This window comes from Hylaeus anthracinus, unplaced genomic scaffold, assembly GCF_026225885.1.
Source record: "Hylaeus anthracinus isolate JK02 unplaced genomic scaffold, UHH_iyHylAnth1.0_haploid 11982, whole genome shotgun sequence".
NCBI lineage: Eukaryota > Metazoa > Arthropoda > Insecta > Hymenoptera > Colletidae > Hylaeus > Hylaeus anthracinus.
The window spans coordinates 3,152,388-3,167,471 of record NW_026534330.1 but is presented as its reverse complement, the minus strand read 5'-3'; the positions used below and the strand labels follow the sequence as shown (position 1 = coordinate 3,167,471).

At 44.5% G+C, this 15,084-nt stretch overlaps 1 protein-coding gene across 3 annotated transcripts in view; it reads left to right on the top strand.

Moving 5' to 3' along the window:
• Nucleotides 1-4,613, top strand: part of LOC128886210 (neural cell adhesion molecule 2-like) — a 62,169-nt gene extending 57,556 nt beyond the window's left edge. For all 3 annotated transcript variants that reach the window (XM_054140907.1, XM_054140906.1, XM_054140904.1), the window contains 2 exons: nucleotides 885-1,218; nucleotides 2,444-4,613. In XM_054140907.1, coding sequence (XP_053996882.1) covers nucleotides 885-1,218; nucleotides 2,444-2,583 — 474 coding nt within the window. In that variant the 3' untranslated portion in view covers nucleotides 2,584-4,613. The remainder of the gene's footprint in view (nucleotides 1-884; nucleotides 1,219-2,443) is intronic.
• The last annotated feature ends 10,471 nt before the right edge of the window (nucleotides 4,614-15,084 follow it).

Here is a 15,084-nt window from a genome sequence, read left to right as displayed (position 1 = left end):
AAAGACGCGTTTCTACGTCGCGATAGTGCTTCACTCTCCTGCAACATTCCGCCATGCATATCATTCACTCGGCCGTAAACCCGTGACCGTATCCCAAATTTACGACGCAATTTTACCGTGACTTTTATGAAACATCTTTCTGCGTTCACAATAGCAGAAAACAGAACGAAACCACGATTTGAATCCGACGCGAAGAATGCGGTCACGCCATATCCTTAAATATCGAGTCGTGGTCATTTAATTATTTATTCGAAACTGCGGTCAAATCTGGTCAGAAATATCACCTAAAATGTCAGCTACAGTAATAGGCGCATGAACAAGGGAAGGCACAAAAGGTTAAAGAAGACGTGCCGTTAACCTCGGTCACGATCCTTCTACTAAATGTCACCGATCAGTTGTGATAAAAGTAACGCTCACCGTGGCTATCATTAGCATTATTAGCTTTCGGATATGTACAATACTAAAAAGTAGCACTCGGAGTAAACAGTCTTAAGTGATTCCATTTTAAGAAAAGATAACGCATTTGTACTAAGCTTAATTAAATCTGAAAATCTTTAAAATAGATTAATTAATAAATTTGTTAATGTAGGAGTAATGTTGTATTATCATTAATTTTTATGTATCATCCGATGACCTAGTAAATGGTCGAAAGCGTTCATATCCGCATTGCGCAAACACGTTCGTAAATCCTCGTGCCACGGCACCGTTCGCCATTTATTATTCGTTTAAAATTGATTTCACCTCCGCTTGGAACTAGTATTTCCGATAGATCATTAAGACGCTCGTCTTAGATGGTTCCGCGGCGTGAATTTACACGTCGTGGAGCAGACATGATAATCAAGCCCGAATCCTGGGGAAAGCAACTAGTCGCGTCGAAATTTCAGGTTACGTCGCATCCGGTTCAACGGAACTTCGTGCGCTTGAAAATCACGGAGGCGTACTCGATCATACCGGGAGCGCCTGATTTACATGTGAAGCAGGGCTCGAGTCTTCAGCTGGAGTGTCAACTGATGGCGGCCGCGGAATCGCCTCTCTACGTCTTCTGGTATCGTCAGGGTCACATGATCAATTACGACGAGGAGCCAGGCGTGAAAGTCGAGCTGACGAAGAGTGGATCGATTTTAATGGTCAACAAAACGAAGCCATCGCACGGCGGAAATTATACGTGCGAGCCGAGCAACGCAAAACCAGCATACGTGGTGGTTCACGTGATCGAGGGTGAGCGAAATCAATTTAATCCCTAATGTTTATTTCCATGTTTCGTCTAATTCCCTTGCGTATTTTTTTTTCAATACGTTTCAGCTTCGAGCAATTTTGTATAGTTATTTAAATATCAGTCGTGTTTTCGACGATTTATCACGGTGCAGCACTCGTAATCGCGATAAATGCAATTCTTTGGTACGATCGTTGAACTATACTATACGTCAAACTGTTTACATTCCAATGTATGTTACTGTTAAAGACCCTGGAATGTGTAAAAAGAAATTGGTTTTTCCAAAATGCTGGGCTAGAACAACCCCTTAAAATAAAAATGGAATGAATGGCTGTCACTCTCCTTGTTAGCACGCGGTGTCGAACGACGTATAGCTGGGGATTGGAAAAAGCTCTGGGTTCGTGAACCACCGGTGATATTTCTGTGGTTTAATAGATATCCGAGCTAGCGAAGGGTGTGACAAGCGGAGCCGAGCATCTCCTCTCTCGAACGCGCGCGTCTTTTCGGGATCGTCGCGCACGTGATCGGACTGCGTCGTTGGATGTCGCAAGAGAGAGACAAAGGACCGAGGAAAGGAGGCAAACCGTGTCGCGTCTTGTGCTTCGACTCGCAGTGTCCGAGCAGGTCGAGCTCGTTTAAAACGTGGTAGTTGCCCTCTGGGGCATTTTACTGCTCCTTTGCGAGTGCCTCCCTTCTTTTTCCTTGCTACTCTAGAGACGTCTGGCCTCACCTGCATCAGTAATTCTTAACCACCGTGTCGCAACAGATCCGATAAATTCTTATTTTTTATAGTTTGCAAAACAATCATTGCAATTCAATGCAGAAACATCGGGGAAACCTCGCCCCTCTATCAAACTCTATCGAAGAAGCAAACTGTCACACGTGAATAAATTTATTTCCTCTTATCGATAAGAAAGTTTTTATTCATATTTAACTCTTACTCCTTTCTCGCGTTTTTTTTTTTTTAAATATTTTTGTTCCCCTGTGTCATATCAAACATACCTCCGCGTTACTTTTAATTTCCGTAAAATTTTCTTCAGGCATGCATTAAGAAGATGACCGCGAGATGCTTCCGTTCGAGTCTTAATTGATTATCAAGATCGCGTTGCAAGGAAGACGTCGTTCGAACCGTGTCGCGGAGAAGGTTAAGAACCACTGCTCTAGACTATTCCGCAGAGAGCAGGGTTCTTTTCGCCGAGAATAAAGTTGGAGTTTCTAATCTCGTTTCAGAAGAGGAGAAACCGGCGGCGATGCACGGGGGCGACAGAAGGAACCTTAGCCCCGCAATTTTGGCGAGCAACTTTCTGGTGTCCCTTTTGGCGACCGTCAGCTGGAGGATACCGAGTTTCACCAGCCTCTACCCGACGTGAATCACCGTTGAACTTACGGCAGCTCGTGCCGTTAGCCGCGCCACCGCAACCAGGTCCACCTTCTTCCGCAAGGACGACCCCGGCGATCGCTTGGATCTTCGGGGCTCGTCTTTCCACTCGCAACTCCGACCCCACGAGGACGATACTGACAAGGACCCTTCGAGCGAGAGTGTGCGCGAACATGTAAAACGTGGAAATTGCGAATCAACGCCTTACTTGCGACGGAGGAGAGACTTTGTGTTCTCCAGGCGTCTGTCGCGAGGAAACAGCGACTCCTGCACCCTCCTCGAGAGGAATCAGGCTTGATCGCGATCTCAAGACATTGTTTAACGGCGAATACCTCTTGGTTTCCTTCCCTCGATGTCCTATCAGTTCTCCAACCCCCTTCGATTCTTCGCGACACAAGAATTTGAGTATTTTCGAGACCCTTCTGGCGGACTACGTGAGAATACGGTACTCTGACAAGGTGGTGCGAATATGCGGGGCGGATTGTCGGAGCGGTGACTGACGATGATCGCTGTGTTTGGATGGACGTTCTCTGAGTGATCAAACGAGCAGCTACCGTACTGAAAAGAGTTAGGGGGCAGTCTGGTGGATCAAAATAATATTCTTTTACAAATTACCTGGATGATTCGAGTCCTAGAAGCATGATCCTGGAACGATTGTGGTAATATACAGAGGGTTGGTATCGGACTTTCAATCGAACTCTCTGCGTGGTCTAATATTGTAGGCCAAAACTTTAAAGCTTTTCTTGAAACGTCATTTTTTTACACGGTGTGCATGACAATTCGAAAATTATTCGTCACAGTGTCTAAAAAATATCTCATTATACTACATTATGAAATTGTAAAGAAACATTTACAGCCCAAACTACCAGTCTGCCCTCGTAATCTGGGAATTTCTTTATCTCGAGCAACCGTGGGCGCGTTCGGAGTAACGATTACCCTCCCGTTCTGGAATTGATCTAGGACTCCAAGATACGTTGTACGGTGAAAGGTGAGAGAGTGTGCCGTTGGGAGGATCGCGCGAACCGGAAGTTCCTTCCTCCTTCTGTCCTACTTTCGCGTCGCAAGTAGGAACTGCTGGCTCGGGGAAGGCTTCTCTCTCGTCGGTATCTTTCAGTGTGCATGATGAGTGAATTGTTTTCTTCGTACGTGCATTATACATATATAAATACATACATATACAGATAAATATATATATTCGTTACGTACGCGTGAGGCACACAGAGAGCACCGGTTTAATCTTTCCACGCGATTACATACCAAACCACTGGATATTCGAGTAAATGTTTCGGATAAAACCAACCGTGATTCAAAAAGTGTATCCTGCGGTCTGCGAGGTTTCGTTCCAAACAGAGGCGCTTTCGGAGTTTCAAAGCCACTACCAATTTTTGTTAACAAAGTCATGCGCTTGGTTTAAGGAAAAAAGCATCGATTACAGGATAAACTGATAATTGAGGGAAAAAATGTTTGACTGTTTAGTGCTCTGACGTTTTTCAATGGTGTTTGAACACGTGTTAATTCTATATATATGCTCGATATGTCTCATCCGAAACTTTGTTCTAATGTGCTAGCAGTACGGATATACTTGCGAGAAAGTTTAAAATGGTACGCTCTTTATATGTGCACGCATAGGATGTAAGTTACTGCGTGGACTCGAGCAGGACGTCGTATGTATCGCTACGTGGAAGCGTATTCTCTATTACCCGCTTTCCTAATCTTCGGACGATGCACAGTGTACTTCTACATGAATTTATTTGATTTCATTGGGAAGCAAAACGATCGTGTTACAATTTTAGTTCATACAACACATAAAGGATTTAAAATATATATTATTGGCAATGTATCGATCGTTATTTTTTAAAGATTATGATTGATTTATTAAACCTAATATAACACACTGTGCGTCGCGGAAGATTCGTCGCGGTCGAGCATGGCGCGTACGCGATCGTCGTCGTCGCTCGTCCAGGTAAATGGAATCAATGTAAATATTACATTCTAACTATACATTCAATAAAACATTAATCGTGATTCAGCGAGCTACGATTCAATCGCGGCATCCACGCTCTGTTCGTCTGTGTTCCTCGTGAAACTGTTGTTTCCTCTTTAAACAGAGCCGGATGGTTTCGCATCCGTTGAAAAAAGAAGAGGAACCACGTCGAGTCAACTTCGTCGTTTATTTTCCCCGCTCTATAGGTAAACGGCGAGATAGGAAATTGAATGCAAAGTAGCACGTTCGTCGACGAAACGAACGTCGCGCTCTGAGCGAAGTTTATTTCGGGAAACTCCGGGGGCGAAAGTTGCGGAATAGCTTCAACCGATAAACGTACACGCTTGCTCCGACGGCGGATATCTCTCGAAGTCTTCGAACTTTGCACGGAGCTTTAACACGCCGGTAGGTGAACGTTATCGCGGGACCTCGGCGCATTATCTTGCTCTGGAATCCTGTTAAATCGGATTCATTCAACCGCAAATTCGGCCGGTGAAATATCGAAATTCGCCAGAGGCTGGATGACGTCAAGTCCCCAAACATTATTCCCAGCCCATGGCGCGAGTTTGTTGGAACTCTAGAGACGATTAATCGATAGGGCTCGTGGCCACGAAGCCTCTCTTCTTCGCCAATCATAAGTTTATTTACAGGTGGGAGAAGAAGAGTCCATTTTACGAGGTCTTCTTTAGTTACAACTTAAAAATATTACGATACATATTTTTTACTTGTACGTTTTTTCTGTTGACTAATTATGTAGCGTCGTAACTCATAGCGCTACCCTTCATTCGATACAGCAGCGCTGATATCCGATGAAATCTGTTGGAGACGACGAATGAAGCAAGAAGCGCGCTGCTCATAGCTCATGCTGTCTAAAATGACGTCGTTCGAGTCCCGAGAACGTCGAGCTGACACGCCGTGGAGGAGATACCCAAGGCAATTAGTACAATAGGAAGTTAATTTCGCGGGCAGGTGTTAATCAGCGCCAGTTCGTCTTTCGTGCCTCGTCACGGCACGGTACCGTGTTATCCCATTTCTTCCTCTTTCCCGGGTTCAGCCTCGCCGCCTGTCCTCTAACCTCGTTCTACTCGACCCGACCGTGCTTTCTTGCCTTATTTTCTACCTGGCCGCGCGGAACTTTCGCGATAAAAGCACCGAAACTCTTTTAACGGGTGCTAAATTGAAACACTACTGCAATAAAGTGCTACGACCCCGTGACTGCCTCTACAAAGAACGTTCAACCCCACGAACTTGGTTTCTCCTGAATACACGGGGTGGTCCACTTTTGTCTTCGTACGGTGTTGTCTTCTGTACTCGATTAAAGGTAACGCCTCGGTTTGTCTCGAAAGGGTGGTGTCATTGTCGGGACACTTTCGTTTCCGTTAGAGTCACTCTCAAGATTTAGACGAAACCCTGCTCGTTTTAATGTCACGAAAAATCGCACGTTCGCCAACGAATATTGGCCATTCCCATACTCCTTCTTTTGGGCATTAATTTCCAGTTCCCTCGTTCCTCGAATTCTTTGTCTTAATTTAAATGTCGACCACCCTCCTAGTACGTTTTCCAACGAGATTTCGTGAATGTTTTAATCGTATCCTAATTTTCCAGACGCTTCGCAGTAACAGGGAAAGGGGAAACTGTATGTATATGTTGAATGCAGCGACCCGAGTAGCTTCGGGTCGTATATCTTGAACGCGAGCAAAATTCGGGGATCTTAATCCACGATGAGAGTCGGGTGCGTACTAACGGTAAAGCTCTTCATAGAGACAACTATATCCTGTACGTACAAACGCGGGGGACGAAGAGGAGCCCGGGGCCGGCCGGGGGAACAGACGAAGGGATGCTCCAACTTTGCTCAACTCTCTTTGGTGGTAGCTGCGAGAGCAGCCAGAGGTGGGGACAGACTTGGAGGCGTTCGGGAAAGTTCGCTATTTCTTCAAAGAAGAATGAGTACTCCCGTCTCGGCGAGCTTGCACACGTAACAGGGTAATTCTGCGAGCAGCGAGGTGTCTTGTTCTTCGAGCACTCGTCGTGGAACCGCGAAACGACGCTGTACCGCTTCTTGGCCCAGTTGTCTGCATTGTTGTGTTACCGTAAAAATGTCGCGAATACTTTTGCTCGATTAAAGTGTCCTTTATTTTTTATTGATAAGTTTTTTGAGCATCGACGATCAGTGATACTTAAGAAGATTCTTCTTTGAGTCTTAGGCGGAAATCGGAGTCAAACCTTGTGTTTAGTTAGAATTCATTTGTTTCAACCCAGACGCGAGGCAACGATTATAAGCGGAATAAAACGGTGGCAATGGTTTCATTTACTAGGAAAGTCTTATCGACGAAGCATCATCCCCGATCCGATTAGATCGTAAAATCCGTGACGGCACAGTTTAAGATTTCGCTATAAATTCTGGCCGATAAACGATCTCGTGCACATTCGCAGAACACTTTGTCGCGTATATAAACATCAGGGTGTACGTAACAAGCGAACCGAGCCAGTTCGAATCGCTTTCGCGACAATCTGACCTCGTGTCCGACACACCGGTGCCAGCTCGGCATCACGATAAACCTGCCAACACGAGATTCGAGAAGAATAATCGAGTGTGCAGGTGTGCTTCCGTTCGATTAGACGATTCTCAAGTGTGACGGAAGGTGAGATCAAAGCGAGAAGTTTGCTCCGATTGTTTGCCCGACAATTATTTTATTTTAGGATTTTAGGATTTGCTGTATGATATAATACAGGGCAATCTTCCTAACGATCTTATGGGAGAGCTTTGTACCTAAGTATACAGGAAAAAACGATTTGAGATCACTGTATACGTGGCCGTGGGTGTATGTAATTAACGAAGTATACGCACGGATGTAATTTCTCTAATTATATTATGTTTGTCGTCGCACATCAAATAATAACAGTGAAAATACCTCGCATTGTCAAGTAAATACGGTGGCCATCGCTACAATTGTCCGTAGCCGACTTTATTAGATCGCACTCCTCGGAGCAGGTACGTTCCTGACTAACAATTGTATAAACAATTAAATTCACGCGAGTTTAATAATATCGTGCTCCATATTGTAACTAAATATTCAACATTTTCATGCCGTTTACAGTGTCAGGTAGGTACTGTTCGCACTTCAACGTTATATATTAGAGCCAAGGAACAAAGGTAGGTCAAATTTCTGTTAATAAAATTAGAATTAAGCTGTATTCGTTATCTGTTATTGGAATATAAATTTTGCATTGGAAGATGCACTTTGCAAATTTGAGAGAAAATTGCGTTGTGTCGCGTGGCTTATTCGATGCGTAATTTATTGTATGTATTTCTCCACTCCTATCGTAGATACGCGTTATTTGATCCCGGTATTGAAAAACACGTAGAAGAGTTTCGGGAATAAAACCATAGATCGCATAAAATTTCAAAGACTAATATCATGCAAACTTATTAATCTGAAATCCGTACAAGTAACTTACGTACATATAATATTTCCATGTTTTGATGGACACGAAAAGTGAAGCTCGTATGGAATACAATTTATCGTGCACGCTTTCACGGAGCTGCAGTGCGCGTTCAGTTTCATCAAGATTTAATCATTTTTAGAAAGTTGTACGTAACACGTAGTGATGCGCACGAGACGAGACGAAACGAGATTTCTACGATCACTAGTAACACTAATACGGTCCACCGTTGTTTTATAGAATGACAAATGTAAAATGAAATCAACCGAGGATTATGGTTGGTCGTGTAGAGGCGATACGGATGAAGATCGAGTGATTATCTCCGAAGTTGTAATGAAATGTATTCCAACGCACTGCAGTAAAAAAGAGCGTTCTGTTTTAAAAAATAGACGCGTTCCGTGTAGAACACCGTTCAATCTGTAAGATAAGTGAGTTCACTGGTGATTTTATTCTCCGTTCTCCATAGGTAAGAATTGAAACCTTTAACGTTTCACCCTCCATTCAGAGGCGAAATTGGAAAATTATTGAGAGGCGAATCACGCACTATGTACGAAGCGTCTCGCGATTCGATTTTCAATCCCCGAAGCGCCATCGCTCAGTTTAGGTAAAATAACAGGCTCTCTTGTTTCTTCTTGTTTTTATACAATTCAATTCTTCCCTGCTTCAGGGTAAAGAATACTGCCGATAACGACGCTTTTCTTCTTTATAAACGAGAGAGTATCGCATTACTTTTCTTAGTAATTGAACAGGTTAGTTCAATTGTACGATTTTTTACCATGTTTCCATTCGAGTAGACTTTTGAACGTAACCATACGAGGGATAGGTTCATTGGTATTTTTTTTATTGTCTCCGCGAACAACAGCGTTCTTTCCATGTTTAAGTCCGACAGCCTCGTGGGAAAGCTCGCGAAAGTGCTCGGATGGGATCGATGTAGCGCAATGTTTTACATGACCGGGAAAACGTGGAACCGACGATGGTTTCGCAGATTGGTCTGTAAACAGAACAGCATTCGTCGCTTCTGCCATGGGATACGTACTTTATTACGAGCTTCGAGTTCTGTTCAAACAAGTCTCACTTCACTCGTATCGCGTACACGCCGATACGCTTTAATATACGTACGTCGTGTCTCCTTTTGCTCGTCATTCTTGTAGGGTTATGAACTTCAGAAGCTGAGTCCTTGCAATTTCCACGAGAAAGAACAAGATGATGAAAACGCGACGGGCAGCGTCGTTTACCTGGGAAGCGAAAAATAATATTAAAATCAATTCTCTCTTCAGAAGAACAGCAAAACGATGAGTTAAACTCTGCTTAATTCTTTGCGGACCGCTGCATATATCAATTATAGCGAAATCCCTGGAAAGCCTTTGACGGGTATGTGATTCAACGCCAATATCGTTCCTCGTGGCGCGTTTTTTCATTTTTGTCAAAAAGCAACGCGATATTCGCTCGCTGGACCCCGTGGCTGCTCGAAACGTCGAGCTGTCGAGGCACGGAAAGGATGTGTCGATTTTTATTGCGCTGATTTTTGAGTTATCGGAGACGTGATTGCGAGCGGGCCAATTAAATGTTTGTCGGAAGCCATTCGTCATCGTTCTCGTCGTACGGCTTTCGTCCAATCTGGTTGCATTCGATACGCTGAGCGTCAATATTATCGGCGTATCGTGCTCGCTACTTCGATGCGACGCGATATTCCGGATCGAATACCCGATGCTGCCTACGTCATGGTTCCTAGACGACGAGCTTTCGCTGAGCTTTCACTTTTCACCCGCCTACAGCTACAACGCGACGTCGAGTTAGTTTTACGAGTTCTCGTGCCACCCACTGTAACGTAGTTTATCGTACTCGCGGGGATTTCGTGTTCCTAAATGCTTCGTCGACTGAGTCGTTTACCACTCTCGGATGGTTTGTGAATACTCCAGCAACGACTCCCGTGGAGCCCAACCAACTCAATGTATTCATTTATTTCATTATTTTTCTCTTCTCCGCTTACTTTTTCTTTTATATTCGTCAACTAATAGGACCCTCGATAACGATCCTTCGCGTTCTTCGTACCTTTACACGTTAAACGCTAACGCCGGCGCAGCAAGAAATTGCACATGAGATGATTGCTTCATTGCTGTCGTTGCACGAGCAACACTTGCAGCTATCGACCCTCGAACGGTTCCCGAGTCTATTATTTATCGAGCCACGGCATGGTTCGTAAGTATAGACTGCGACGTCGCAAAGAGAATAGCCGAGGTTTGTCAAGCTATGCATGCGCACAGTAGGGAGTTAACAGGTCGTAGCGGTCGCGAATTCGTCGCACGAATTCGATAATTATATCTCTGCAGCATTTAAAAATGTACTCGCTACGCCCTCTCTGAGCGCCATCAGGATCGCGTACGATATCGCGGAGTGGTGGAAATTACAGGCTGGATTTACATCAGCATCATTGGCTCCGTTGCGGTCGAACTCTCTCTTCTAGAGGTGAAAATATTCATGCAGGATGGACGTGGTTATTTCAAGCTGTACGTAGTATATATTCTCGTATGTAATCGAAGTTCTATCGCGTCGAAAACTGTGCCACGTTTCTGCAATCCCAGCAAACTGAACCTCTCGGCGCAAGATTACTGATCGTCGGGAGGATGGTATTTTCGTAAGTAATCTTGTTCGTCTCGTTTACGCGACGAAACGTGCTTGTTTTTCACTGCGAACTACTTCCAAACTTCCTGATACTCAACGACGTTGCAAGAGTCACGATTAGGGGTTGAATGGGTGATAGGAAAGCGACTCTATCCAAAAACTATCGCGGGGCGTTCGTCTGAACGACCTCGATAGAAAGGGCGTGTGAAAACGAAGAGGTAGCCGCGAAGATATGAACACACGAAGCGATCGCGAGCAAGCCAACACAAATAGCGGCACTCCGCGCGGAATTGGAGCTCAGCCTTATTCTGCAGGAATATTTGTCCCGGGCGAGTAGCACGCAACGCGGCACCACTTTACGGTGAAAGATGCCTCGCATTACCCGGCTGCCAAGCCGGTTTTCCTCGGAAATACTACCAGCCTAGAGAGATACAAGGGGGGTTCCGATTGTGGCGCGTCTTAGACGTCGGTGGAATTGCTAAGATCGCGCCTGCCGCTAGCGGTACCGTCTTTCGTCGCTTTCTGAAACTTTACACCGAGTAGTTTGAATTTATGCTGTTTGGGTGTGTCGTTATATTAAGTTCAAGGGCGCTGAATAATTCACTACAAATAACTGAACGGTGTACATCGCGAGACAAGCGTGGAGCACGTTGGAGGAGGGAAATGTAGACTTGACGCTAGAATATTTATTCTACGTCGAACAGGTTTCTTGTGCAAGTTTGAACTTGGATAGAGTTAAGTTGACAGGACTCGAAAGTGACAAACGAATGTAAAATAAATGCAAGGGAACTTTTTTATAAAAAGTATTCGGTTCGAAACCGTCTGCGTCGCGCGAATGAAATTGTACGTCTGTTGAATATTCCAACGCTTGAAATTCGAAAATCAGTGTTACCATCGTGTCAGAAACGTTCTGATCGGCTTTTATTCCTATACTCGTAGCGAAGGAAATTCAATCACGTTCATCGGTATCGATTCGAACGAGCAGAGTTTCGGGAAACGTACGAAGCGATCCTGCTAGCGGAGCTTAATCCTGAAAAAAAAGCGCAGGGGACGGGATATGTGTCAATTCACGGAATTTAAAGTCGATAGGCAAGATAAAATCTCGATTTCACGGGACGAATGGCAAAGCACGTTCCGTCCCTATAAAGGAATGGACCCGTAGCTTCAAACTGGCCATTTCGCGACAAATGGTGACGGGTATTCTCGAAAATGCACCTATCGTATTTATTTGAGGTAGATTTATCACGAGAGCAAACAACTGGGCCAATCGTGCTCTTGAGTTAAATACCTCCCAGTCTTTCCGCGATATAAGTTTATTAAGTTCGTTCGATAAATCGTTATTGGCTTCGTAAACACGACTACTCTACACTTACGTTCAATCTGACGGATGCAATAGTTTCGGCGTTCTTTCAGGTCAATATTTGACCAGCAGAAATTCCGATAAAGCCGCGTCTAGTATGGAAACTCCGTGTAAACAGTGCCTGGGCCCAAGTTCTTCCTTCTTGTGGTCGCTCAAACGATTCGTTTCCTACGTCCGCTATGAATCTTTAACCCTTTGACAACTAATGGCGTGGCAAACTATGCCGTTTCAAATATGACTGCAGAAATAATGATTTTCTGTACGTTTCGAATAAATTTTACTTTTAAAGGTGCAAGGCAATCTAGCAGTTTGCAATTATTTAACTTATGCAAAGGTGACGGTATCGATTCGCTGCTGTACCGCTTGGTTACAGGAAGCTCTCGAAATTAGTGACTAGGACGCGACAATGGACACGCAAATGAGAAGAATACCTTCCGCGTGCTTGCACTCGAAAAGCGTCGCCGTAGAACCGTACCGTTTTCCGTACAGTAATTGTTGTACACGTACCTCGAGCAATTTGAATGCACGGTAGTCTGAACGCTCATCCCTCTTTCTGTCTGAGTAGCACGAATTTGCCCCAACAGCCACGATAAGAATCGAGCTCTTTTTCAAATCACAAAGGAGAAGGTTGAATCTTTCTCTCTATGCAAATGAACTTGCAGGCGTATTAATAACGCGCGCATAAAGACGACACGACGGTGCAATTGCTTTTTGGACAAGCACATATTCGACGCAGTCACGCCACTGCTATACGAGTTTATTGCAACGTCGCTGCATAATAATCAGTGGAGACCACGTATTGTTCGCTATATTTTGGTTAAAGGTATCTTTGTTTACATCTGATTAGACTTTTATTCAAATTTCCTTGGTCGAAACGTTTCTGTGATTTGGAGGAGTTTCTAATTTCACGTTTGCAAATCGAATCTCTAAATAATTTTGTTTTTAGACGGTACAGTACAAATTTCTACTGTTTATCTCGTTGATTCTTGAAATACAGCTCACTCGATTCGTCCAACGCAGCAATGTCTTCTTCCTCGTTAGGCTGCACGAAACATGCAGGTAGGAGTGCACTTTGCTTGCGCTTTCTACGCTCGGATGGACACCTTTTTGGGAGGCATTGAGTCCGTCACGGCTCAAGGGCTCCATTTAGCTTGGAGTCGAAAGCCAGTCGCTTTGTCGGAAAGGCCGCGAACCAAACTAACTACGTGGAGAAATCCCTGTTTTCCGCGAAAGGTCAGGGGTGCTTGGTTCGCAATCCCCGCAAAGCTGAAGGCGACACGCAGCGAAAAAAAGGTGAAGAAGTAATGGTCCGTGCGCGGCAAGCTTGGCCCTGATTACAGCTCTGTAGCGACGAGAAAAAATGGGAGTCAGTGCTTCAGCGTCTCTTACCGCTTCGAGGACCAAGAAATTTTATCGAGAATGTTGTTCAGATAAAAAATCCAATTTCTATCGATTCGGAAATATCAATTAAGGTTGAGAGAAAATTGAAAAATGACTATTCTCGTTTCTCCTGAAATAAACTTCGTACCTAACTTCGTGAATTTTTCGAACAAGAGATTCGAAGGTCCTGAAAATAGCCGAAGGTTGACCGTGGGGAGGAGGAATAAGCTGTACGAAAGGAAAGGTCTGTAACACTACGGGTTCCAAGCCGTATTCTTTGTGAAGCTTCGTCTTCGTGCGAATTTCCGAGGAATAAATGAGGGGTGGCATTTTTGCGACGACCCTTTTATTTAATTAGCAAACAAGAGCGGTAACTCGGGAAAAGAAAGCCATTTTCGCGCTGGGCTTAATGCCAGCAAAGAAGCGTCCCGTCGTTTTTGGGAAGCTGCAATAATTCCATGCCTTGAGATAAATATAAAAAAACCGTCCGAAGGATCAGACTTTCCTCGACGTACTTCAACTTTGCGAAACATCGACCTGGATGGTTGTTCTGATAGAAAGCAAGGGAAGTTTAATCGAAACGCTTAAGTAGACGGTTTTATCGTAATTGTGAACGTAAATCTTTGGCGAACGAACCAGCGACTAACAAGACACAGTTTCGATAAAAATTTATTTCCGTCAATCGAACAGAATTTCCATCTGCGCTTCGATCGCTGCCGAATGCTCCGTTCGTGTTCCTGGACCATTGGATTAGGACTTGGAGAAACCGTTTCCAAACGATCCGGTGATTACTCGTGCCGCCTGAAATTCGATTCCTCGATAACCCCTTGATCCCTAGTTGGAAATCCTTTCTCCTTTCTGCTCTGACCCGCTCCTTTCGAATCGCGTCGGGGTACCCCATAATCACGACTAAGAAACATCCAAGTGATATGACCCATACGTGCGTTTAATATTCATCGTACACAGTCTGATAAATCCGTCTTATATAGCCCTTATCTGTGAAAACATAGATCGCATTAACGGAGCTTTCAATTGATACCAGTCTATTTGAAGCGGAACAAGTTGCTACTTTTACGTTGGAAAACATAAATTTGATGTCAACAGTATTTCCGGAACTCGCTGAATACGATTTTGCCTTGCAAACCGCAGATTTCTCAGACAAATTGTGCGCATTGTCGAGCAGGGTAGCAAAATAAATGACAATTACGCGGTTCGAGGCTGCTCGGGTTACAATCGTCGGCTACCGACGAAAACTTACGGAGCGAACTTTGATTCCCAGCAATTGCTACCTGTCCGCCTCAGGGGCGCATAACTTTCAGCTGAAAATTTAGAGCGATCCTCGCGGCGTGAAAAACTGCGTTCGTGGACGCGACGTAACCGTAAAGTTTCAGGCGCAAGTTTTTTTCATGTCTTGCAGAGAAGTTATCCGCGCGTAATTGGAACGGTGTAACGGCAGTTCGCGATGCTTATTTCCTCTTTTTATGAAACGCTCCACGGAACTTTCCCGAACGTTTATGTGCGCCATGACGCAAACAGTCGAATGAACGTTACCCGTAGCGTCGCAATTCTACGCGTTAACAGTTCTATTTTCCGTAAATGAAGTTCTCATCGTTACAGGAAGGGTGTGTGTAATCGATCGCATACCAGGACGTTTTCGAAGACTGTAGGCTCGTGTTTCTGAAGAGAACGTAGATTATGTATCA